This window comes from Anopheles funestus, chromosome 2RL, assembly GCF_943734845.2.
Source record: "Anopheles funestus chromosome 2RL, idAnoFuneDA-416_04, whole genome shotgun sequence".
Classification (NCBI taxonomy): Eukaryota; Metazoa; Arthropoda; class Insecta; order Diptera; family Culicidae; genus Anopheles; species Anopheles funestus.
The window spans coordinates 29,856,418-29,884,168 of record NC_064598.1 but is presented as its reverse complement, the minus strand read 5'-3'; the positions used below and the strand labels follow the sequence as shown (position 1 = coordinate 29,884,168).

The 27,751-nt window shown below is 43.3% G+C and overlaps 2 protein-coding genes across 7 annotated transcripts in view; one reads left to right on the top strand and one right to left on the bottom strand.

Annotated features, from left to right (window-relative positions):
• LOC125765758 (cadherin-99C) overlaps positions 1–27,751 on the bottom strand; it is a 142,887-nt gene that overhangs the window by 55,242 nt on the left and 59,894 nt on the right. For all 6 annotated transcript variants that reach the window (XM_049431204.1, XM_049431200.1, XM_049431205.1 and 3 more), the window contains 3 exons: positions 4,717–5,113; positions 2,782–2,960; positions 2,567–2,689 (listed from right to left, as the gene is read on the bottom strand). In XM_049431204.1, coding sequence (XP_049287161.1) covers positions 2,567–2,689; positions 2,782–2,960; positions 4,717–5,023 — 609 coding nt within the window. In that variant the 5' untranslated portion in view covers positions 5,024–5,113. The remainder of the gene's footprint in view (positions 1–2,566; positions 2,690–2,781; positions 2,961–4,716; positions 5,114–27,751) is intronic.
• LOC125765771 (WD repeat-containing protein on Y chromosome) overlaps positions 1–27,751 on the top strand; it is a 118,185-nt gene that overhangs the window by 58,711 nt on the left and 31,723 nt on the right. The gene's annotated exons all lie outside the window — the stretch shown is intronic.

Genomic DNA, 27,751 nt, shown 5'->3' with positions numbered 1-27,751 from the left:
TGAGTTCTCACTTTCTTCGATGCGTTTATGGAACGAGATTAAACAATGTGAATGTATATTGCGTTTTGCCATTTTATGTATTAAAATGTCAGAAAATCTAAGTGCAACTCTGCAGATAGAAGAAAGTTTTCGATATTTCCGGGGAAGAGGTTGCGATCTAAGTGCCATAAATTAATCGCAGCTTCATGGTGAACGTTGCTCCTTGGTGATAAATTTTATTTCTTGCTAACACATGAACTATTCGTTGTGTGTTATATGGAGATTTTCATCATTAAACAACTATCTTCCTGGAAGAGGATTTCAATTAATTTGCACTAACATTAACTCCAAGATAGTGTATATCGTGAGTTCACACCGCAAAAAATGCAAGAAATGCATCAATAAATTGTTGCATCGATGTACTGCGTTCCCATAATGAAACTTTTCCGAACAAGGTTATCTCAAAATAAAGTAAAAAATGGTATATAAAGGAAAAGAAGCGAATGTTGGAGACACGTACGAAACGAATAGTGTTAATAATTTTGCTAAAACCTTTCGAGAAGTTATTTTATTTACTTTGTCGGAGCTGGCCGGAGCCGGTTTAAGACTTATATTAGTAATGGCGAAGAAAACATTACCATTCCGTACCACTACTTTCGTTCTTCCCCCGGTATATGCAGCCGGTTTGTTATAGCATTTGGAAAGCTTGAAAAAAGAACACGGTGAAAGTGGAGATTCGATGGTGAAGAGAGCAGCTTTCAAGTTTCTTGTTGCGACAACAAAGTAGCCAATTCGCCCACGATTGGGTACCGTTTTCCAGGACCGAAGAAAAACAACTCACAAAAAAAGGAAGCTCCCAGTACACAAGCGCATAATCTCGCGAGTGGAATTAATTAAAAATCTAATCATAGTATTTTGTGCGACTGAAATATTTTTGCAGAATGTTTATCTAAAATTGAACAGGAAGAAACCAGGGAAGGAAAAACAAAACGTCACGCGCTTTAATTACAGCATTGAACCGACCGATTAAAGTTGCAGGAGGCGCTACCGAACTGTAGCATGTAGGATGTAGCTTGTTAGGTTTCTACCGCGCATCATCTACAATGATCGGTTCGAACGATTCATCACACTGCTGCGAACAGTGACCACAGTTCCCCGGAAGGAGTAAAAAAGGTGGATCGGGACAGTGTGCGCGGAGGTAATAAATAAGTCACGAACTGCTTCAGCTCCATTTCTGCTGCACAAACAAAGAATTAAGTATCGATAAGATCGATAAAATACCACCTTCCGATTCCGGACCGCTGAAGAAAGCATCGGCGGTGAAGTTTGTTGAATGGAAGGGAGTCTCGTAGCATAGGCACTAGTTAGCTCTGTCAGATTATACCGGTGGAAAAGAGAAATGGGAACGGTGAGATAGCACAGACAGAAAAAAATGAGCTAGAGCTTCACGATTACAGTACACCCCGTGCAGAGACATTTGTAAAATTAATAAAGTGGTGCAGCAAAAAGGGATCTTGCTATGCGCCCACTGACATTGAGGAGGATGATAATGATGAAATGGATGATCTAACACCGTACAATTACATTCACTGATTGCACGCAAGGATTGTTATGCAATTGCAGAAGTGGGTTACACCGATACAGACGATAGTTCTCACAAAGCAAAGGACGGTTAGAAGCTCATCCACGTGCGCGGTGGTTCGGCGGGGGCCTTGTGCAGCACATTCCAGGAGAGTTCAATGCTTTCATAAATCTAGTTAGCCTTACTCAGGAGCTGTGTAACAAAGTGCAAACACGGTGAAGAGATCGCACTCTTAATTTTTTCCCCTCTTTTATTCCCAGGCTTTCGGGGTAGAGATCTAGTGACAAGTTTGCTGGCAAGTCAGTTTCCCACTCGGCGAAATTGTGCATTGAATACCGTTTCCAGCGTTTGTATGGTTAGGATAATGACACCGCTCAACTAACATCTCTCCACCCTTTCGCTAGGGTGAGAGGACTTTTGTAAAACTCAAATGATATCATCGCTGCATACTTCGCCTCCGTGTATAGGTATCTATATGTAATGGAAAAGCCAAGTAGTTCCACTGTCCACGTATACCAAGCGATGGTGCAACTTTAGCAACAGCACAATGCATGTGCAATTATTATGCGTAACGAATTACGGGATGAATACGGGCGGGACCCGTGTTTGGAATCCATGCCGAGGGTTACATTTGCTGAAGTGCACAAAATTATAGCCTCTGCTCCTGTCCCTGTTGATCGGATCGGACACATCACGGTGCATCGATACTGGAGGTGCTGCTGCTTCTGTTGTGTGTACCGTGCGACCCTGCACTACCAAACCGACCGAGGTCGAACCGAAACATCCAAAGAAGGCCACGTACGCAGCCACCCTCTTGATGCACCATAAATAATGCAGCACCAGCAAAATGGTAGCGAAGTGATTCCGTCTAAACACCGTCTTTCACAGCTTGAGGGTGTGGGTTCGACGGGTTTTTATGATGCATCCGACGATGCAACTCGAGCAAAGTGCGACCAAGTGTTCAATCGGTGGCGTCTGGGTGGACAAATCTAGTGCGGTACCTACCTCCGGTACGGTTGTTTCGTACGGTGTGTTGATAAACATCGGCGGATTATCGTTGACATCCGACACTCGGACGATTATTGGAATGTTGCGCTTGCGGCGCGTTGACCGCACCATACAGGTTATCTAGATCACGAAAGAAATACGGAAAACGAGAACGATCAGTTGGACAGTTTTTCTTTCCTGACTGATTGTAGAATGTGATGGGGCCAACCTACCTGGAAGACGATGTGGCTAAGATTTTCCTCATCGCGATCGAGTGGATGGATCAGTCGCAAGGATTTACCATCCAGCAGAAAGGTTGGTTTGCCCTTTGGAAACACTAGCTCCAGGGTGATGTCATCGTTCGGGTCACCAGAGATCGGTAATTCCGGTGGGTTTGTATGTTGCGCTACGGCTGGAATAGAATTGTGAAATAAGAGAATCCGGTTAGAACATCATATAATATCTTAGAATATTCTGAAAGAAACATTGAAATTCTTGTTTCTATAATAGGTGATACATATTGACTGTTAGGCAATTTTCTTCGAGGTTTCGTTTTGGCAATAAAAGTTAATTTGTGCAGGCTGCTAAATATATCTTTTTGAGTTGCAGAGTTGCTGACTTATATCAAATACCTACATCGATTCTGATAAGATTTGATGTACGACCTACTTTAGATATTAGACCAATACCCAGTGCTCAAGAACACAGGACCATCCATGGTCATTACATGAACATTTGAAATGGTAAACGGAATATCGCAGTAGAGATGTGCACACTGAGTAACAGTGAGTGAGTTTAATTGTGCAAAGGAGTTTATGGTTTCAACTTAGCATATGGAGTTTTTATGGAGTCTCACTCTCTGTGACGACTAATGATTCACTCTTTTGCGTTTCAACTCATGCAATAAGAGTGAGTAGGTGTTTTGTTGCTATTTTTGGATATAAATTATTCTAATGCATTGATTAGATATTTAATTCGCTGCAATTTCGGATAAAGCTATTTAATTTGAATTTAATTATGCGAATTTCGAAGCCAGTATTTCATGGCTGCCTGTAATTTGTTACAATTTCTGAAATATAATTTTTATCCAAAAAGAGTAATAATATACTTACTCACTCTTATTGAGCATTTTAAATTCTCTAAGGCGTAACAAAGCATTTTTAATCACTCCTATTGAGTGATTTAAACCCAAAAAAAACAAAACAATTACTCATTCTTATTGCGTGAGTTAAAACGCAAAAGAGTGAGTCATTAGTCGACACAGAGAGTGAGGGAATAAAAACCGCAAAGCGTGAGGCATTAGTTGGCACTCACTCAAGAGTGAGTGAATAAAAACGGAAAGGAGTATTGAAAGGATTAGTTTAGAGTAATATTTTTATGACTCTTAAAAGAGTGTGTAATAGTTTCTAATCCTTATAACCACTCTTTGACTCTTTTTAAACTCTCTGAAAAGAGTGAGTATTCTCATCTCTATGCCGCAGCAAGTAAACTAACACAGCCTCACAGACCTCACAGAAGGGAAATAAGGGTTCGTAACACATGATTGTTGGCTGAAACTAGTACTCTACAGACGCACCAAATGACGGGATTTATTCGCTTGATTGCTTTTTGAGCCCGACCCAAGTGTTTCAGCTATGCACCCGTAGGAAGCTCTAATTCTGATTAGTGCCTGCGGGGGCAATAAGCCCCCAAAGTGCAGCTGAACGGTCACGAAGTACTGCTGCAAAACAAGTGTACCCATTACGTTTCCGCCTACGGGGCAAATTTTAATTGATTGTGTTTTTTTGCCTTGTCTCAGTTACATATGCCGCATAAAAGCTAGACAGGGAAGCAGGAAAGATCCGTTTTAAAAGGTGGAATCGGGTTTTGTTTCATTGCGCGCAGAATGTGACTCCATGTTCATGGCCGGAAAAGGGATAATGTTTGGTACCAATGCTACCACCTGCAGCTTTTAATGCCGCGTGCCTTGCAGGGGTAGATACTAAAGTAGTAACGCTTTACTTTGCCGCCTGCTACATTTGTGCGCGAAAGTTATTAAGCGTCCTTTTGCACCGAGTCCACGCCCGAGGATGCGTACGCCAGACGCAAATATGTCTATTTGTTGTTGGAAAACAAAAATAAAATGGAACGGGTTTATGATGTTTTTTTGCGCTCTTCTCAATACTTACAACTGCCCCGGCTTTCCTCGATGTCCAGAATGATGCTGGACTGACCCGTCTCCACCTCACAGAGCTGCAGCTTCCCTTCGACGGCGCAGGAGGTCACGAGCAGTATCGCTAGCAGCAGTACGCCGTGCGCCATTGCGGCTGGTAGGATGGGTTTCGATAGAAAACTGGTCACCATCATTACTGGATGTTGCGTTCTCGGCCGTTCTCGTCGCAACCGATCGTGTCCGTTGTTGTGCTGTGTTTGCTGCTGGTCCCGTTTCGTGACGATCGATTCCGCCGATCGAGCGGTCGTGGTGCTGATAGTCATTTCCGTTGGTGTCACCGCGTCCGGTCGCGATGTCACGCTGGCTGGTCGATCGATGCTGTAGGGTTACCCGGCTGAACGCAGCCAGTGTGTCTGGAATGGGAAAGGCGAACGACAGAACGAATTAATTAAAGACGCATGCAATTCTCCGATCGGGTGCAGGATTAAAACACGGGCCCCACTAGAGGGGGCTAGTAAGTAGCGAATGTTTAGCCGCTTTCAAATTATACATTCATACACTATGGTGAACCGATAATGGCATTGGAAAAACCAAACCCCACCAATCACCACGCCTACGTAAAGGCCAGATCATGTTTCGTGGGAAACAGACCAACGTTCCACCTGCACGAAAATGATACGTACAGCACATGTACGCGTACCACCAACAATTAGTGATACTTTTAATCAATTAACATACTAACTAGAACTAACAAAGCGTTGCTACGATCGGCTGGCTGCCGCCCTTACCCATTCTTCCGTTGGTTCGAGAGATCAAATCGTGAGGATTGCTTACTATTAACATAACCGCACAACAGCAGGGGAGGGCAAGGAAAGAAAGCACGAGCCATAGGCAAGTGGTTTTGTCCGTATCGGAACGATTAGAAGATTAATAGTGCGGAGAAAAATGGTAATTCCATTTCCGCCAGCGACACAACACAGAGATTAGTCATTCGCGAGGAACTTGTTTAGTTGTGACGTTTGTAAAACGTCATTCAATCATTCTTAGATTTGGAAAAAAATATTTAGAACGACGTTGCGTTGGGAATGGTTGACGTTGGTTTCTTTACAGGAAATGAAATTAAAATTTCAATTGGAACTTTATTTTAAAGTACACTTAATAATCGCGAAATATGCACGTGACTTGAGACGTGAAACGATTTCTTTTCGGTTTTTAGTCGTAAAGCCCCCCGGGGCAACGACGGTTGAGGATTTCCTCAGAACTCAAATCTTCACGAACTCACTAGTGAGGACCATCGACAAAAACGTCAAAAACTTTTTGAGACAATTTTTGAGGAATCGTTTTGACAGCTCCAATGCCCCAGCTGTTCAGAATGTAAACAAAACATATTTTTGTTTGCGGGGTTTTCAAACAAAATCCTATTCTTGAATCTCGTTCATTTAATTGATAAAAAGTTTATTTACATTATTTTTCATAAAACAACATTTTATTCACCATTTTTTGCATTGAATTAATAAAAAAAACACTTTTAAACAAAGATTACAATTACATGAAATTCCAATCATTTTCTCACACACTGTTTGTTGACGCTCACGAAAAGAGAGGCAGCACGATCGCCAGGAGTGATCGTTCGTTCGATCAAATTTAAGGAAAACCTCAAACGGCCACGGAGACTTTGGTTTTGAGACACTTTTTGAGGGATTTGAGTGAGCAAGGAAGTTTGAGGAAAAGTCTCAACTACCGTGGCCTCGCGGCTTAACGTTCGACCGGGAGTAAGCTATGATAAACTTTTCGACACTCTGCTAGTATTTGAAAGGTAGGCATGAAAAATAAGATTACATTTTTTTACACGATCGCTCACACATTACCAAACCATGCGAGCATTCAATATCGATCGTTAGAAGCAATGTGTCGCTAAGGTTATCGATCACCCTAGGTCGAACGATGTTGAACGGTGATCAATTGGAAGTCTTTTTTGTTCTTGGTTTTTCGTATGCCGTTCATTCGCTAGTTACTCTTGCATATTCACGAATGCACGATTTTTCCAAATGAAGCACGGTAGATAGGATTCGAAGATTAATGATCGTGTTCCAAAGCTCGCCTTCAAAACGGCAAGGTTCTCTTTTAAAATTGAAAATTTATACATAGACACACATAGGCAACAGAAGAAGAAAAAAATCTCCACCGATCATACTCCCGATTGAAGTAATTAAATATTCAAATGTAAAGCAAAGTGTGTGTCGATTGTGTAGCCTAGCAAAAATGCACCTTGCCAGTGGTCCATTCATGGGCCGATAAAATTACACCTGTCCTTGCAGAAGGGAATACGAAAGCGTTCTGCAACGGTGCAACATAAGCGCGGTGGTTTCGTATTGCGATTTTAAGTCAGTTTTGAAAAATAGGCTCGTCCGTTTGTGTACACTCCTAGTACGCCTTTTTTCGGTCGCGATGCAATTGGAGCGCTATGCTAAAACGCACCACACACTGCAACACCAACGAAGCGGGTCATGATTGCAGCTACGGCAGTCAAAGATGCTTGGTGATAGATTGCAGGCGCTACGTGTTTGCTTCCATACACGGCACAAAGATAAAGCACACTGCCGTTCGTCCCCGACACCGTTCGTCGTCTGTTTGGTCAGAGAAATTGAACATAAATTTTGCATTTGCGGCCCTAAGCTCCTTACGCAACGTGAGCGAGTGCTCTCGATCTCCGATTCGATTCGGGAACTTGATCGGCACCGACGCAACTTGCCCGGGTACCGGGAAATGTTCGTTAACGTTAACGCTGCGAAAGATTTTCCCCGCCGCGATATAATACACCCAGATCGCCTGGTGTAACAACAAGTGCAGTAGGATTTTCCATGTTCGGTTCTTTCTTTTTTATTTTGTCGCCTCCATTCTCCCCTGGAATGTGGTATGCATCGGCATGTAATAAAAAGGAGAGTAGCGAACGAAAACTGATTTTGCCCCGAAGCATTGGCTGACGATGGCGGTAACATTGGATTGGGTGACTTGGGCGAAAGTGTACCCACACTATCCGTAATCTATCCGGACACATTTAACGAGCGTCTCTCCATTTGAACCCGGTTTTTTTGCCATCCGACCGTTGTGTTTTTCGCCTGGGTTTTGCGTTCTTTTCTTAACCCCTAATCGATGGGGTAAGTTTTTGGAGGGTGGCTCATTATGCTCTGGGGTTCCGCGAGGCCGGAAAAATCGCGTTCTTTTTGCACGCAAAAATGGTTGTCTAACGGCGATCGCAGTGGCGCAGGAGTGCTTAACCTTTTCTTTCACAGCTTTCTGCCCGTAGGGCCCTTTTTTGTGGCATTATTTATGGCCCAATTTACCCAATCGTCGTTAATAATAATACCTCGTAAATTATTTTCCCTACGTGAATGTGAACGAGTTTCATTTTCTCCTTGCCAGGAACTTATTATTATTCCTATGTATTTTTGCATGATCCGAAAGTTTTGTTCTGGTTTGCCATTCTGACGTTGTACCCTCGGCGATCGGTTGAGAAATGGCAAACGTTTTTGACGACTTCATTAGGAGCTGAGTTGGTGTTTCGTGAGATGTTTGTCATTTATTTTTTTAAACCATTCCCTGGTAGAAGTGGTGTCGAGTGAAGTTGTTCCTTTTAACCAGCAATCTACATACAGAAGAAGGATGGGGACTAATTATACTTCGAGCACACCTTTGTTGCTGTATGTTATCAAATTTGTAACAAATAAGGCCACACAGCTTGTGACAACGTACATATCGGACAAATGCGGGAGGCAAATTCATCTTCCAAATAAATGACTTCTTACGGGTAAATGTCCCCGGAGGAAAAGGTTTATATAATGTCTGTAATAATGATTACGGTGTTGATTAATGGCGAAAATATTCTTCAATTCCACACCACGCACTCGTGTGAGATGCCAAATTTTGTATCGACCCTCTAGTAGCGAACCAACCAAATTGGCAAGCAATGTGCGGAAGATGAAAGAAAGATAAGCGAAACATCCGAAAACAACATTACACATAAAAAAAAAAAGAAAAAATCCCCAACAACGATGAAAATGCAACGGTTGCATTGCTAATGTAACATGAGCTTGGTATTTCGTTTTGCCAGATCGATCACCCATTTATCATGCGTCGAGAATCAGCGAGAAGATGCGCGTACATTTTCACCTTCAGGGGTGCGCATGCATTTGTGGTGCAGCGATGGATAGGTGTTTTTTTGTTGTTGCGAACCGGTTATAAGTGTGTTTGGTGATTTTCGCGATTCTACCTGTTGCTGGGATGGGAATTCCTAGCTATGGAAGATATGTTCGTAACACACACAAGGATATGATGCTCTTGTCGCATTGCCCACGATCACCACGCAGTGTGCGATGCATCATTCGGTGCGAATGGACATAAATTGTGACATTTATTTATTGGTCCTGTCCGGTGGGTGTGTAGTGTTGTAGTTGCAGTGTTTTTGATTTAGTGGACAGTGCTTGTAATGTGTTGATAAGCGAACTTTACCAGCGGGACCATGGGCCGGCGAACCTTGGTTGTATGTTTTAGCCGAGATGGACTGTGCGGAACTGTTAGACAAAAGGATGATTATGATCTGCGTTGATACATTGCAGGTAAGGTACGGAGAAGACATAATCTTGCGGTTATAATTGCATCATTCGATCATCAGTGTTTATGATGAAGCTACATTGCAGTAATGCAAAAGGCGAGATATTATTGAATAATTAAGTGTTAAGATATAATCATCCTGAAGGCTTCACCATCAAACATTACGGCATCTTTTAGAAAGGTGGTGTGACATGACTTATTTGTCTCTCAGCGTTGATAATTCCCCTTAGCGTTTTAGTTTAATTTTTGGAATATGTTTTTTAGGCGGCCCGATGGTGTATGTGTTAAACGGCGCCATTTCCACACGACAGGACCATCAAATCCCATTCGGATTTGCCCGCCATTAGCAAGGGCTGACTATGTGGAAAAACAAGTCTAGTAAGCCAGAAATAGACGGCGTGATCTTAGTGATCGTTAAGCCAAGAAAGAAAATGTTTTTGCAAGACTTTAAAGGTAGAAATTCAATTAAATCGTGCTGCCATCAATAAATCACATGAAACTAAAAGCGTTGTTTAAGGGCAGTTTGTTGTTGTTCCTGCTTCAATACGTGACTATTGAGAAAAAAACAAGTCCTAAAACGATTAAGCAAATAATTTAGGTGACAAATTGTTGCAAATTTTCAACAATAGCAAACTGCCTAATCTCTTATTGGCTTGTTTACGTAAAAAACCCCTCCCTTTCAAATCATTCCGTTCGCCATGTGTCTCAGAACAGTTGCAAATCTCTAAACCACGGTGAGTATTGACTGGATAACTTGTTTTATCTGTCAGAAAGAAAACAGCCATGCTGTTAGTCCACCTATCCACCTGACACGAGCTGGGATGCGCATGGCACGGGTGTTATAAAATAGATTCGTGCGTACATTCCCCTGCCTTTTTATCCTTACGACCCATAAATTATGCATAGAAAAATCGAATGACAACAGCTTGTTAAATCAATTAAAACTCGTTTTCACTTCGACCACTTCAGCGTTAAGATACTCCGAACGGTTATATCCCGCTGGGGGCATCGATACAGGCTTGTTGAAGGGGATAGCCAGAGAGCAAAAAAAACACTTTTGAAAAACCCCCGTAACCGACAGCCAAAATCCTGTGGGCTGATCGTCGGTTGCGTGTACTGATCACCTTGTTTCCCATCGATTGTGCCAATGCCGGACGGCCAGTGCGTTTCAGCTGTGGCCGGAATCTTCGCTACGGGTAGGCGAATTTTGTGCAGCAGGGCAAGGAAACGCGTACAGATAAGATCCAAGATCTTTCACTACAGTTCGCATATGCGTGTCGAATCTATTCCTTTTAGCTGTTTTTTTTTGTTTTTGCAAATCGCCAACGTAATGTAGTGTGTCTGGAAGTTAGTGGCTGGCAGCTGGATAGATAAAATGTTGACTTGTTTGGCAGTTCCAGCGAACACCAAACGAACGTAACGAGCGTAATACGCGCGTGGCTTTTGCACGGTAGAAGGCAAAGAAGGACGACGAACATGACAATTTCGGGACATGCTCTGCCACCGGTTAGCGGCCGAGCGGTGCCCGCGGTGAAGACCTCCAGGAGGTACACAAATTAAACAATCCACCACAATCCGGTCGCACTGGCACTGGCACGGCCAGTCAAATGTGTCTCCTCCCGTGGAGTGCACTTTTCATTTCAGTTTTATGACCCGGCCGCTTCTTTCTGGGGACCTTTCCGGGTTCGGCATCAAGGGGTGCTTCTTGCTGTAAGATTCTCTCCATCACGTTCCATCGTCCCCAACTTGCGCATGGGGTCGCTGTGGTTGATAGTGGTGGTGTTGGCGGTGTTTGCAAGGGATTGGACACACTTGTTTTCTCCATGTATGGAGCAGCAGTAACAACATTTCGAGCGGCAGCACTTCCTGACCATGGTTGCGATTTGTGCTCATGCTTGTCCAGGGTCCCGGGACTGCGAACCATCGTGTGGTTGAGGTTTGCCGATTGGATTATTTATTTTATTTTTCCATTTAATTAGATGCACTGGGACATTGTTTGTATATACGTTTTTGCTTTTTTTTTTGATGCAGTGAATGCCCTGTAATGGGTTGTGAGCGACAGATCTCTACTAGCGGTGGAGAAAGAGTGGCATTCAAGGAAATGTTGCAGTATTTGGGAACACTGAATCTACACACCAATTTCTCTGCTTTTGGTCTAGTTTTAATTGATTTTGCCTGTAAGGCTTAACGGTTGCGACGGTTGATGTGTTTCAACCTTCGAATCGGCAAAGTTTTCCGCTCTGTCCGCACACCGGGTGGTAAATGTTTTGACATTGCTGGCAGCTAGCAACTTTCAGGACTGGTTTCAATTACAGGGAGCGTGCCTGCTAATTATTGATCGCAAACGATGCAAACGGCATTTGGGTTTTTGGTTGGTTCCGCATATTTTCCACACGCTCAGGTTTCGGTGGATGATGTTACCATGATGCAAGAAAAATTAGTTAAAACAGCAAACACTCGAAGAGAGTGGACCTGATCGCTGGGGCCCGATTGAACGCCGCTGGATATCCCTATAATGAACCACATGCTAATAAAGACTCCGTGGTCCATCATCAATCCTTCGATTCCTTTCACCGTCACGGTTTAAATGAACGGTTCCGGTGCAATGGGGTTTACCTTTGTCCCATTTCTCGACAGTGACAGTATTTTGTTTCTTTCTCGTTCGTTTCCTTTCCTGCACGATAAGCTTTGTGACAATGGCTAAAAATTCGCGCAACTATTTTCACACAAAGCTACTGAAGACGATCTCTTCATCAAGTTAAAAAAAAAAACATATCATCCTGTTCGTTAACCATTTCTGCACAGTTTCGCACTCTGCCGGATCGTTAGGTATAAATGTGTTAATTTGTCTTCACTCATTTAGCAACCTTTCACTTGGTACTGCAGTGTGCGGGATCGATTACAAACGTTGAAACAAAAAAAGGGAAACAAAATTTAAAAAAAATGAAAACGACTCATTTACACCACACTGCAACGTGGTGAAGTTTCCTGCGGCTTGTTGCGTTGAAGTCACTCGTTTTTAGTTGTGCAAATCGCAATTTTCGCATAGCGGGAAACTGCACAACCACTTCCCTTTGGGATCGTCCAAAAGTGCAACAGCAATTTCACCCCGTGATCGATGATGACTACTTGTCCGTTTTGCAGCTGACACACATTGCAGCTCAGGTGAAACTGCTGCCAGACCAGGAACTGGCGACGCTGCCGTCGTCACCGTTGTTTCGTTATGTAAATCGTTTCGCATCGTCAATGAACAGTCATCAATTCTAGACTTTCCCCCTGTTTGGGTTTTGAACCTACGGTACGATACCGGTAAATAAATCACTCTCACTTCGGTTTCCTAGCAAAAAGGGGTCCTTCCGCGTGCTATCACTGTCAATCACCTACACCGGTGTTTGGTCCCACCTTACGGTGTCTTTTTTTAAATTCTATTTCCTTCTCTGTCTAGGTCGTCGTTAGACTGACGTGACATTTATTTCCCTTCCGAGACATCAGTTAGCATCGATGTGAGGCAAACACTGCAGCCGTGTTTGAGGTGGTAACTTTGATGTACAAAAAAACCTTGGTTGTACATTGCAATTGCATGGTTTAAGATCGTGCAGTATGGCTGACTCATTGTTGCAGGAGTACCCTCATTAAATTAGCTTTTAAACCTCGAACGGCCTGGACGAGGTAAAGGATGACTAGTGACTGGTACCATCTAGCAACGGAGGTGTTGGAAAGCAGTCAAAAGGAAACAATGGACAATTCTTCTTCCCTCAATAATAGTCCCGCGCGACTGACTCATCTTCCCACAGCACCAGCCACATCATCATCGAACACCATTCAAGTTCAATCGGGACGCAATTTTCATTCAACCATTCGCAATTGCTTGCATCCTTACCTCTCCCCGATTGGTCCGATCGAACCGTGCGTTCAGTATCACGACGATCGCATTAAATAAAATTAGCTTTTGCTACACACAAACCCAAACCCCAAAACGCTCGATCAAAGTAAACCAGAGTCGCCTGCCTTGTCCCGAGAGTGTTTTACGTTCCGGTAGCCTGTCCTTTAGTTTGTCTTCTTCTTTCACCATTGTGCACAGTCGAAAATCAAGGCGCGTTCGCTATTGCGAGCTTTTCGGCGCCACAATGCAATCGATGGAAAGCAGAACAAAATGCCGTTCCGTTGAAGTCTAAATAATAATACTTACGCCCGAAATTGAAAGTGATTTATGATGACGTGGCGAGTCTGGTACAGAAAACTCCAACTGCCCTTCAATCTGTTTAATACCTTACCTTACTTGCTTATTTTGTTGTGGGGCTTTTTGTTCCCTCTCATTCCTTACTAACGTTGTCCATACTCTTGTCGATTTATTCTAATTGTGAGCATAACAAAGGTTAACCCTTTTGTTGCATGGCTCGCCCCATGGTGTTCAGGGGTGAAAGGGTAACGTAAAACGGACGAAAATGGTGTCCAATTTTGCGAGGCAACGTTACGTCGATTGGCTACATGCGCTCTATGGATCCACGAGACGGGGATTTTGCCGGGACGCGAAATGTCAGAACTTTAACGATAACGATCGTTTGCCGTAACACAAGCACACCATACCATATGTATACCGATGGAGAAATAAAAATTATATCGCTGTTCTGTTGTCTTTCTCACCTCATCGTGGAGTTCAAAGTTTAACGGCTTGGTGTACTACGAGTGATTGCGCAAACTGTTGGCATGTGGGTATGTGAAGAAGCATAGCACTAGCGCATTCGGTATGATATTTTTATTTCTACCAAAAACACTTCACCGGACAGTGGCTCCCTACGTCATCTCCAAAGTCCCATGAAGCTGATTTGAAGATTGGCTCTGTTGATTTTAAAGCTCAAGCATTCCAGTAGCATCCCATCCCAGTGCCAACGATTGTAGCAATGGCGTCTGTAAGCAATGGTAAGCATCTTTTCCCTCTGCTACGGAACGGGACCACTTTCGATGTGCACAAACCGCCAGAAAACGATCGCATGCAGAAACCGATAAACTTTCACTCAAACCCTCCCCGATAGGACGGACGACTCGGGACGAGGTTCGAGACGAACCGAACATTAAACCATCATGACCCAGCTGAAACGATCATCGTAGTTCACCAAACGGGGGGAAGGAAGCTTTTCGCTTTCTGCAGTAGCCATAAAACAAACAGCGAAAAACCTCCACCGCAAAACATCGACGATCATCTTTGGAATGTTTCATTCCGTAGGTTTCTTTTTTATCAGCCACAATCTCTTCCTGCTTTAGCATCATCAGCATACCCTGGGTTGCCAACCGAGGGCATCGTTCGAACGGTGATCGATCAGAGGAGAAAGAGATGAACATATCCAACAAAAAAAAACCTCAAAACATCCAACGACAGTGACAATTGATTAAAACATTTTTCAATAATCACACAAAAAGATGTTCGATGTCATGGTCCGTCATTTGCTTGGAGTGCATTAAATGGCACTTTTCTTTATCCTTTTTTTTCTTACAGAGAGTGCTTTAAGTGACGCACTATTCGGGGTAAGTTTTTTACTTTTTATGCATTAACGAGAGTCCTCAATCGGGAAGGACAGAAAAACCTTACCCCCGAAAGGTTCATTTTAACCATCGAAAATGCCACCAAAAACATGACCCCAATCGGGAAACTGGTTGCGGCGTTCTTATTATTGGCTTTCTCGAAGCAATTTGGCTCGCAAATGAAAAGATGAAAGACGAAATCATATAGGAGGGAAAAAATAGCGTGTGAGAGAAAAGCATCTGAAAGAAAGCAAAAGAAAAAAAAACACGATTGGGAATGGATGTAAAAAAAAATAACACACACAAAGCTTTACCCTGTGGGATGCAGGAAAAGAAATGAAGTGTCCAACCCACCACCCTGAAGGCTGAAAATCGGACATCTTCCATGCCATGGGTTTAATGTGTGTGTTGTTGTTTTTTTTTCTTCTACTACTACTCGAGAGAACTCTTTGCCCGATGTGTTGGCCTACTTTCGCTTTCCCTGGTTGCTGTCTGATCGTGTCGTACAGAGAATGGATTAACAGAAGACAGCTGACCTATCGGCTGGAGATGATAACATTTTCATACATTCGATTAAACATGTGGCTTTTTTTTTGGGCGGCGGTAATTTGTTATTTTTTTCCCCTTGCCTTCAATCACGTGATGGTAACACCAATTTCTGTTGATTGTCTCACAGCTACCGGTGTGTACAGGAAAAGCCGGTTTCAATCTTTGTCCCATGTTGCTTGTCACGAAGAGAAAAAAAAATGTAGCCACCCTTCCGAGAAGAAAGCTATATGATGGAAGTACAAAAAAAATAACACACGCAAAACTCCCAAAAATCCGATCCGATGATTTACAGCCCGGTTCGAAACGATGCATGCAATCAACGCATAACTGTTGTCGTTGACCAACACCGGCTTAAAGGTACGTGACCCGTGGTGGTCACCTTCGCAAAGGGGGCTGAACTTTGAACGGCAGCGCCCTCAAAATGTGGTGCTGATTTATGATTGTTTACATGTGTACGTGCACCGATGGGGGTGATATACGTTTTTGGGTAAGCCAGCAAACAGCAAACAACCCCAAACAAAACCCCAAAATAAAAAAAAAACCTTTTTTTTTCGCAACCCTCATAAGAGGTGAGAAAGCCGGCGATAATGTGGACATTTGACGGGCGCACAATAATTTGCCAAAAATGAAAACGATCGGTTTTATTTGCCAATTTAGCCAACAGCGCTTCATTTGTGTGAAGCTACCAAGGTACGTGACTCTTTTTTTTTCTTAATAAAAGTATTGGGACCTGGTGATTGTGTCACCCGTTTGGTTATGGTAGGTGGAACAATTTAACTTTCCATCCCATCCCGATCCGGCGCTCCATGGGAGTGTGTTAAATCGAAGCGTGATTTATCGCATCATAAATCATCCATCAACGGTGGAAAGGATTTTTGTGGAACTTTGATTCCATGCATTGGTGTCGTGGCTGTGCGGTTTTTATTTTTCTTGTTCACGTACTTCACAGTCCTGTTGCCACGGTCTCATCAGATTTGGGCTAGGCTGCATTTATAGGCGACGATAGGGTTTCACTTTTTATACGCACATATTGTCAACTGCGCGCTTTTTTGGCAATTTTTATTACTTGCACTCCAGTGGCCACTTCAACTTATCGTACATCTTCGCCACTGAGTCAAATGACCACGTCTCGGTGTGTGCCAATCGGCCACGCAGGTAGTGGGGCACAGTGTGGCAGAAGAAATAAAACTTATCAAGATATTTCTTGGTGCGCCAAGACAACATGCACAGGGATGAATAAACAACATTCACACCCGTTTTTGGGGAACGGTGAGAGAAAGAGAAATATTTGGACGGATGGGCAGCTTACCGTTAATCGTGCATGTTCACTTATCGTGATTACACCGACTGATTCCATCGCTTTCGTTTTGCCTAGTTCCCCAATAGAAAGGACAGCAAATCTGTCCGTCCAAGCGTATGGAAAACCCATAGACACTGTCCTTTCACAACAGCACGCAGCAAAGGCAGCTAAATACTTTAAACTACATCTGTTCTCTCACCTCCGAACGGTTTCTTGAACGAAGCGCGCCTGGAACATGAAATAAGGGGCTCCAATGTTGGGTGTTGAATTTGCATGCAACAATCTCGCACCGAACAACCTGGGCCCGGATTCCGTTAGCTGATAGAGAGTGCGGCAGCAGAATGGTAAGACGCCGAGACGAACGATTTAAGCTCACCGCGGGTGCACTCATGGAAATGGGTTCACCTGCATTCCCGTTCGATGTGGCTAAAGAATGCTCGCCTGCGTGTTTTTTTTTCGTACAATGGGGACTTGCGGCATTGGTGGGTGTACATGTTGGGTGGCATTTTCTCTTTACCTATGGTGAAACATTTAGGACAGTGTATTGCTTACAAACGCAGGGATAGCCTAATGATCTCCTTTTGGTTTCTGTGCTTTTTTTCTTCTGTGTGCTGCAGTCACCACACGTTCCTAACGGTGGATTGTTACCATTCATCCGGAAAGGGTGGAACAGATGCAAGTGGCATTTTCCCACTATTGTGCTGACATGAAGTCACCGGTTATGTATGTGCAACCACCTCACAGCCCTGAGCCTACAATTTCCAGTGCGATTCGTAGAACTTTTTTTTTGGTGTATGCACCACCAGAAGAAGGTGATATATTCGATTGCAGAACATTGTACCGGTGTCATTTACACTGTTCTGTGCACTTCCTGTTTAGCAAGCAGCACTAAAAGCACACTCTGATCATGTTTCCGCTTTTCAATTGAATGTTACGCAAGACTTTGGCACCCATTTGTAGATGCATCCTACGTGTTTTATTGATCTTTCGATCGTACAAGGAAGAAACACCTGTTAGCTGTCACAGTGTTCGACGCAGTAGTTGTGCGCATGTGCAAAAGAGTAAGAAAATGTAATATATTTCGTGAGCTTTGTGAAAATGTCACTCATCGGTGGTGGGCGCGCGCTCCCATCAATTGCAAGTTTGGTCGATCACTTCCCGACAGGTGGCATCAGTTGCAGTAGTGGTGGGAACACCGGAGTGGATTTATAAGCCCACTCCGACTCCGACGTATAAAAACTGGAGTATACTCCGAAGTAATAACTCCGGATTAATCCGGATTTAACTCCGAAGTAACTCCGCAGTAACTCCGGAGTAACTCCGGAGTAATATCTCCGGTTTAATCCGGAGTAACTCCGGAGCAATTGACTCCGAATAACTCTGGAGTTAGTACAGAAATATTACGGAGTTAACTCTGGTGCTACATCCAATGTAAACTTCGGAGTAATCTCCAATTTTAACTCTGGATTCAAGTTCGGTTCACTCCGGGAGTACACTTTGGGCAAGCTCTGAGTACACTCTAGGACATTTCCGCGGTGTCGGAGTTATCCGACTCCGGGAAAGTTGAAGATTTACCCATCACTAAGTTGCAAGCGTGCATCGTGAATGAGCGACAATGTCTTCGCACCAATCCATTTATGGGGGGAAGTAATCAATCAGTGCGCATCATGCACGATCGTCCTGCGTCGATAGATGGTAGCGAGCGATATGCCATTAAGCTGGTGGCACAACGCTGTATGAATACGTACGCTTACAGCACGTAAACTTTGGCCCCTTTGAAGCCGAAGTGCAAGTGCACCCGGTGGTTGGCTGTGCAATACGTTAGTAACCATCGCCTGAGCTGTGAATGAATTCCATTCCCCACAGCGAGACAAAAAGCGCGAACGAAATGTGGCAAATGCGCGACCAGATACGGACCCCAGATGCAGCAGCTAATCAGTGTGTAGATCGCGCTTGGAAATCTCGCGAAGTCTGCCCCACGATGCAATTCATGTTGTACCGATAAACATCATGCCGGTGCCGATGAATGTCACCGGTTTTTTGCACTCTGGTGCATCATTTAGAAAGTCTAGTGACACGATCTGGTCGGTGTCTGAGATGCAACATTGTACCACACTGTGTAGCTCGAGCTGTCATGTTCTTCACGATAATCATGACCAAGTACAGAAGGGTGACTACTATTGACTATTCAAATTTTCCCATGGATTGGACCATTCGTATAGATCCTAATTGATGCTAGGCCGATACAGTGTAACACGTTTTCCGATAACTTTTACTGTGTCTATTTGGCATTCAGTATGGTGTTGCTATGTATTCAAAAATATTTTAGCAAAAATTATTAAACAACAAACCAAACCAGTGCATTGAATGCACACATTTATGTATTACAACAAAGCTACACGTGATGTTACCTTATCGAGCGATCGGACCATACTGGAATGTTTCGAACAGACAGGATCAAATTTCCTTCCATTCCACCACACAACCAAACACAAAAACAAAAAAAGGTGAGCAAATGTAATTAGAAATCCATTTATCACTGTCATGAGCCGGTTGGTACCTACATCGGCGCGAGACAAAATACTGAACAAGTTCCCTTCCGTATCCCATTTCTTCCAAAAGGGAGGCAATGGATTAGTACTGACCACAGCACACCGTTGTGACGCCGTTTTACAGACCTGCGTTAAAGCACCAGACTGGAAAAAGCAAAAAACACAAAACAAAACAAAAAAATGCAAGAAACTGCTTCACTTTCTACCCAAAAAGATATACCGCCGATTTTGCTCATGGTTGATCATGGCTGTAGTTGAACCGTGAGGTACGGCTTGAGCATGAGGGTAGTTTTATTAATATTAATTTCTTCGTCCGATAATTGCTGTCTTTTTCCGCCTCGTTGTTTTTGATCGTGGTAGATGAGGGTTTATTTTCTTGGGGCTTTTTTTTAGTTCCAGTAAGTGTGTGATCGTTATGGTACGGTGCGATTCACATTTTGCTGCCGCCGTGCTAGCCTGTGACCAACAGCTTGGACACAGATATGATCAAAGAGGGCCAACATCTGCAAAACTATCCACTGTCCGGTGATCATAAATAATATTCCTACGACTGTATGATCAACCACCAACCGGGTCAGAAATCGAAAGGAACGCTTCACGCTCATTTAGTTCGGGAATGGAATTAAATGGTGCAAGTACGAACGATGCAAATAGCAAACAAAAAAAATGTATTGTAAACATAACGCATTGAAAAGCATTTAAAATGGATAAACATCCCATCAAGCTTATCTAAATTTACAAACATATAATAATAAAACTGTATTTCACAGCTTTGGCTCGCTAACTTTCAACAGGAAATGGGTTACAGTTAACACTTTAATGCTGTTGGCCTTTACTAATTACATATGCCACATTTCAAAACACTCACGGGTAATCAGTATCGAACCCGAAGGATTACCTTTTTTTTTGGTCGAAAACACACACAGAAAGGTTGAGGGTTTGAGACCCTTGCCCAATCTGATGCAAAGAGCTTTTATGAATTATATGCGAATGCGCGTTCCGAAACACCTGTAAAGCAGGTCGTACCTTTCTTAGAGGGTTACCATGGATAGTAAAATCAAACAGGAAATGACAAATCTTTTCCCACTCGTTTGAAGTTTTCGGGTGTCTTGACAGTATTCCTCTTCGTATCATCCACTTTCATAAGCGTCCATAATGCAACTCATTTTTTTTTTGTTTTTTTTTTGATCCCCTAAATAGGAAAAATCGTACAAAAATATAAGACAGAAGGAAACAACATTTGTTGATTCCACTGTAAGGGAGGGTCTTGTGAGACATTTCCGGCCCTCGGTGGGTTTCGAATTAAATCGTATCCCTTCGAGCGATTTCACGTCGCTATAAATGCCGCGCGCATTAGGTATGAAATATCTTAGGGCTTAACGTTCCGCGTGGAAGCGCGCTATACGACGTTCGGGTCGATTGGTGACCGTGTTGTGGCCATCCGGTCAGTATGATGAGAATCAGGCCATGAACCGAACACTGCTGGTGGCGCTGATGATGTCGCGATCGGGTGAAGATGATAGTTCAATGATAAAACCCCAACCAGGCTAAGATGGTGCAACAAGAATACCCTATAAACTGGTGTACCGCTCATAATTTTTCCCTTCGTTTTCATAGCCATCGTTTATATTCCATTTTTTCTTTACCATTTTCCTTACCACTCACCATCGGGGTTTGCAGATGCATTTGGGCTGCGTAAAGAACGTGCTGATGCCATTTTATGCTACGTGTGGGAAAATTCCTTACCTTCCCGCCCAGAGGCACACCTGAGATGGTGAGCTGACGGTTACCGTACCCAAACATCAGGAGGCTAGTTGAGTCAAGAAAATATCGTATCCTACCGAACGTGTGATAAATTCAAGCAAAAACAGCAGAGGAAAACTCAAGCGAAACACCTTCACTACCAGAACAGAGTCTGGCCGCAAGATGAAGGTCGCATGAATATTGCCATAATATAGAAGGCAAAAACCCTTCCGTTCCCGGAGGCCTCCGGCAGGATTAAATGCGTCGACTTGCCCCAGCAACAACTGCCCGCAATGGCAACATTGTGCAATTGTAGTCAATGTCCTCGGCTCGCGTCAACCGTTTGCAAGAGATCAAAATCGGGAAAGACAGAACCGCTCCAGGGGTGTGTTGTTGCCGACTCCTGGTCTAGAAGCGATAAATAATCAACCGATGGTTTTTGCTTTCAACGAGCGCTACTTTAACCGTGTCTTGCGTCGTGTCTACGTACATCTGGATGTATCTTTTTTTTTCACCTCTGCTTTTTTGTATACAAATAAACAAAGGAAAAATAACACGTATGAAAGGGAGAGAGAAAAAAAAATATTTCAATGATTAAATTCACCTTGTGGACTCTTGTGGGACACACTTCGTCTGATGTAGATTGAATTATGTGAGACGTGCAAAATACTACTTTCCAGCATGACAGCGGCCTGTCGTAGGGAAGAAATCGAATGTGGATTTTATAAATTCTCTCCCCACCCCCCCTTCCCCTGGCTGGCGGCCATTTTATCGATCGGTTGGTTACTTTTTCTCTGGAATATGTCCTTCTGGATGGGGGTACATACCGTACCTGCCACTGTACTCATAAATTGATCAAAAATTGCGGACTGCTTTAAACAGTCCGGATCGTCGGGATTGGAGACTGTAGGTGTGTCCGAAGTATGTCTGAAGCAACAGCCAGCCCTCTTTATTGTAACCACGAACAATATTTCTGCATAAGCAGCTGCGCTGATATGGTCTCCTCTTAAATCGATCAACCCGATCGTCCGTCGATGCAGAAAAAAACAAGGAACTCATCAAACTGTTCCGCATCGTTTGGTCGTCGATTGGTTTATGCATTGATTTATGTATAGCTCAACCTGACATATATCCTGCTGACCCGAGCGTACGATACGTCCGGCTCACTATCAAAAGGAGGGTCAACAGTGAGGAAAAGTTAATCAATTCAGGTTGCATGCACGGGACACGTTCGGGGGTTTTTGCTCTGCTTGTTTTTGTGGCAAATAATGTTTTTTTTTTGCTTATTCCAATGCTGAACCATGTTATGTCGATCGTTGATGACCGGTCTGTTGAAAAGGTCAATCATTCGGGAGTCAGGAGTCAACGTTACGTCGCTATGCTTGCGTAGGTCGATCAATTACGATTTAAATTACTTTTATCACCGAATTTAATGATGAATTTGTACCTTTATAATAAACTTCAAGGCAACAGATGCAAAACGTATGCGTGGTTCGGTTCACGCTTGATTTACAACCGGAATGACTGGAGATGAACGTAGGGGTTGGGCGTTACGGGCATTACATAACCTTTATTAATTGACCATTGAGCTTGATGAAGCAAAAATAGCTTCAAAATGAAGCTTTTTCGGAGGAGGATAAATTTTATGCATGGAATGAAATATGTTACTACGTTCGAATGATGAGACGAATGATGAAAACATTTGCTCATGTGTACACGCTGAGATCCGTTACATTATGTTCATTCACATGAAGTGAAGAAGTATTGTCCTTAGAAAGGTTTAACAGGTTGAAAGATTAAAAAAATCATATGATATCAATTAAATTTTAATAAATTAATTTACCAACACACCTTCGATACCAGCCAGGGTTTTATTTTTTAAAACTGTAAAAAAACTGTAAAAAAAGTTTAAAATAGGTTACAATTAATTATTTCTTTTGTATGATCATGTGCGAAAACAATTACGGGTTTGTAAAAATAATTTTTGTTTTTCCGTTGTTATCCTTGACTGAGCAATTAAAAGCATACTTTCTTTACACTATCGCAAATGGAATTTAAGACAAACACACACAATAAAATGATAACAACTGTACACGATTAAAAGGTCGAGAAAATTATTGCTGCTACCCATTTTTTTAATGCACTTGAATAGTAATTTTTCCCATCCGCCAAAAGCTTGAAAGCAAAGTACCGAGAGCATCAAAGTGGACGCCTTTCGTACGTTTTGTTGTTTCATTTTGTGCATTGGCTCGAATTTAACGCTGCTCGAGTGCAATCGTAATAAATTTATCCACTTTGTCATGTTTTAAACATTGTTGCATCAACAGCGCCGCCGCCAAATGTCACCATTGTTAGCCGCCAGAGCCAGATCAGTAGCCGAACGCTGTCAACCCTTTGGGGAGCGTTGGTTCCCCTTTCTACACTGTTTATAGCTAAAGGATGATAGCAAGAAGCATATCACATAGTACGGCAGCCTGCCTGCACAGCGGTGAGTGAGTGACTTGAGCTCGACCCCAGCGACGAACCTTTTCACCACAATCGGTATCAAGGCGTGTGGTGGTATGGTAAGATTGCTTTTTATTACGCCTGCTACCAGACTTTATTTCTTCCCAGTGCCATTGTGACCCCTTTCCGACGCCTTCTTCACCAGGAAGCGAAATGTGAATGTGATGCTAGTCACCTCGGTTTATACTTTGCAATGTGCCACAGTTGGCATGGCTTCTACAATTGAAGAAGCGTTCGAAGAAATTGAGGAAATAGCCAAGTTGAACATTGTAAGCTCGAATATGCAGAGCCTACAAAAGAGTGTGGCAACGGGCGGACAGTGAAATACAGTAATTGTAGTTCCGAGGTGGCACTTTGTACTGCTGAGTATGAAACTCCCGGTACGTTTTTGCCACTAACTGCAGCTACTAATGATTACGCCTACCACAAGTGCTGCTAGCCTTCTGTTTTGAGGTTCCTAGCTGCTGATCTACTTTATTACTGTCGCTGTCTTTTGAACTGGTGCACTTCATCCATTTCATAAACTCTAGGATTAATGAGAAAAAATGTTTACTAACAGAATTAACCACGATGAAAAAAAAATCTCCTAAAAGCATGGTTTAACTAAAAAACACGAGACACATCAAACTGGCTTCGCGGGGGTTGCAGCTGGACAGTTGCTTATTGTTTTACGATTTTTTTTCAACCCCAGCAAAAGCATGCGTTCTGGTGTGTTTTGTTTTTCTCTTGGTGTTGAAAAGTTTCACAGTTTTTTGGCTGTTTTCTTTTTTTTCCGTGGGTCACATCGTTCCGTTACATCACGCAATTTGAATTAGGGTTTTTTTGTTGTTTCTGTTTTTCGTTCATCTGACCATTTCACGCAATGAAACTAGTACCATAGGTCCGGCATCGTTGGTGGCCGGTGACCTAATAACCGGTTAAACTCCCATTGTAATGGTGCATTTAACAAACAATTTGTAATGCTACGGAGCAGCGCTGTGCATATCACTTGCGGCAGGGATAACTTTCGAGTGCTGACCATTGGTGGTGGCGCGGAAGCGTGATTCGTTTCACGTCTACCAAAGTCTAAAGTCGCCAAATAGCCAAAAAGTCGTCTTCAAAAAAAGTCCAGAACCTGCCCGTAGCCAAATCCCAAGTTACTTCGACATATCGGTTTCTTCGCATCCACTGACCCACATTAAGAGACATTAGACCGTTGGTAGCGTTTTGTTTTCTCCCCAAAAACTAGACGCTTTCGCTCAACGGCGTCCCTCCAGGGGGGGACCGGAACATACCTCCACTGTAGATGTTAAAAATCGTAGCATTCGAAGAATTTCATGGCATCCCCATTAAAACTTCCCATTTCGTCACAGCCGAATTGACAATCAGATAGTGGTTTGTTTTTGTTTCTGTTCGTCGCATGAAAAGCTCTTCGCCTCGGACGGATTTTTGCCTACGGGGTGTGGGTTTTTTGCTCTCTCTCTCCTAACCTTGTCATGCCACCCTCAGGCATGGTATGAGTGAAACCCACCGGGACCATCATATCCCGTGCATATAAATTGAAAATTAACTTCATTTATAACTTAAAGCGATTAAACGAAAATGATAGTAAACGATGATCGGAGGCAGGCGGGTGCGTCCCGCAGATCATTTTAGGGCTTCGATTTGGCTACAAAGGAACCATTTCCCTCGGATCGGGCTTATCTTTCAATTCAACTCATGCCAATCCAACAAAAACGCGTCCTCCCTTCTTTATCATTCATGCAGTGTGTTGGTTGGACTTTTTTTATGAAAGCGTTGCAAGATTAATTGATTGATATTAATTATTTTTTACGCATGCTCGTTTAATGCCACTCGCCGCATGTTAGCTTTTCTACCGCAGGGTGAACGGCACATTCCTTTTGATAGACGATCGATTAAATTTCTACAATCTATTAGCAAGCCTGTTTTGTGTGCTTGCCGTCTGGCAGCTAATCCATTTGGATTGAGGTTAAACTGCACTTAAAATCACCTGCAAAGTGCAACATTTTTGTATCGATTTGTTTGAATTTTAATATGTATTCATTCTGGCATTCGTACCTAGCGTTGGTTTTTACGATCCCCATTTTATTTTCCCAGCTAACTTCCTCCCACTGTACCGAGTAAAGCTGCGTAGTTGAAAACACTTAAACGATGTGTAATGTGCACTCACGCAGGGAAGCTACTCGTAAAACTCAAGCCCGGCCTTTTGCAACCAGACCCGCGACATAAAGCTCACTTTAACGATGCGACGACGCACTCCGTTTATGGGTTATTTATTGAATTTATAAGTAGCACTCGTCACTTGGCGATGCTTGCAATGACAAATTCTAATTCGCAGCCTTGGAATCACTTCATCCAGGCTGCGCAATCGGCCAACGCCAGCCGATGCTGCGTCGCCAATAACAAAGACATAAAGTACAATCTTAACGAGATGTGCAACGAGACGCTATCGATCCGTCGAAGATGCAAGATTGTTACCGTAGTCCGTCCGTCCTTGGCAGAGCAGATAAGCGGCTTAAGACGAAACATATTGCGCCACCCGCCTTGCAAATGGCAACAGTGTTGTGTGCAGCATATGATGCCCTGCAGGAACCGACATTCGTCTATAAATTTGTCAAATTAATTTTAATTAATTTGTGGTCCATTTGCCTGGTGTACATGCGAAAACCTGACGGATCGATATCAAATGCCCGGCGGGGCGCCGTATCAAACTATCGCCGTACACTGGGCGACCTTTGCCGGGACGATCGTTCCACCCCGAACGATCGATCAATCCCGGGTTTCGATTGAAGTTCCTTATAATTTAATGAGACCCCCGGATGGGACGGGGTATAATTTTCACATGATTATTACGGTCTACACTACAGGCTCGTATGGCTTTTCGGGTGGGCTCAAGTTCGTCCGGGTCGTTTGTGGCACAAGCGATACGATATGATCTCGATCTTCGTTCGTGGTTCGATGGTAAAATGTCTCACTCGCCCCGGTACGCAAATTCGTCGATCAATGTTCGCTCGGGGGCGTCTACCGATCAATCGATCCGCGGCGATGTGGTGCGGTCAACTCAATCAATCGTGTTCTGGCTTACTCCAGATTCCGAGCATCAAAAGTCTTTCGCATCGTCGCGCTGGGGTCCTACGGACGGTCTGTGTTATTCTGTGCGGAAGTAAGCATTTATTTGACCGCGGTAGATTTTCCACTTCCCAAATACCCTGCCGATAAATTCCGTTGCTGGGAGTTCCTTCATGTATGGGCTCATCACCCGCAATCCATTCTGCATCTTGTGGGTCGTCCGTTTAATTTTTTTTCTCTCGGTCTGCGTGACTGTACAAGCAACATTGTTACCGGCGCACAATAGTCCATCATTAAATCAATTATTTCCCCCTTGAGGAGAGACATCGTTTGACCGTGCGCGCAGAACCGCGGCTTCATATTTCTCCTTTTCAGGTCCATACGAGATGAAAGTTGTAGGTGGAACTGAAGATTGTTTAAAGAAATTTCCCCCATCATTGGAATAGGAGAAGGAAACATTCTTTCGTTCAAAAACAGATGCTCAACAACAGTCGCACCATGAAAAGCAGGGAACAAAGGTTTACCCACAATCGTTACTGGTAGGTAGCTTTCGTGCATTTCTTTTCGTCGTCGGAAGTATACAACAAAAAAAGAAAGAAGCCCACATGCAAAAGCACTACAGCGCTATGGAGCAAACGAGTGAAAATCGTTTGGCATTTGGGACACAATCATGCCATTATGCAAATAGTTATAGAAAACATGTCGTCCATACGGTCAACCACACGGTGTGCCGAGGGGAGCGAACCTATTAGGCAGGTCGTAGGAGGCAAGCGATTGGATCTGGTCGGTTAATTTGAGATCTTTTGCGACTGATAGTGTTGTAGTTATCGTCAAATACATAGTGGTAACATAATGTTTGCTGTAGTATAACAATTATTTGACACTGACCAAATTGCTTTTGAAGTATAGAAAAGTTTTAAACAGTTTTTTTATTACTTTTACCTGGTTTAGGAAAATGTATTTCTAAAAAAAAAAATAAAAAAAATATTTTGTAAGTAAAACAAAATATTATATTGTCTATTATTATGCTCTTCTAGTGATTTGTAATCCGGAGTGGAATCGGGGATTTACTCCGGCTCCCTGTACAAAAAATTGATTCCGACTCCGACTGCGGCGAGTCCGGTCGAGTCCAGTCGGCTCCGAGTTCGATCGAGTCCGAATGAGTCCGATCGATTCCGGATGAGTCCGGATGGGTCCAAATG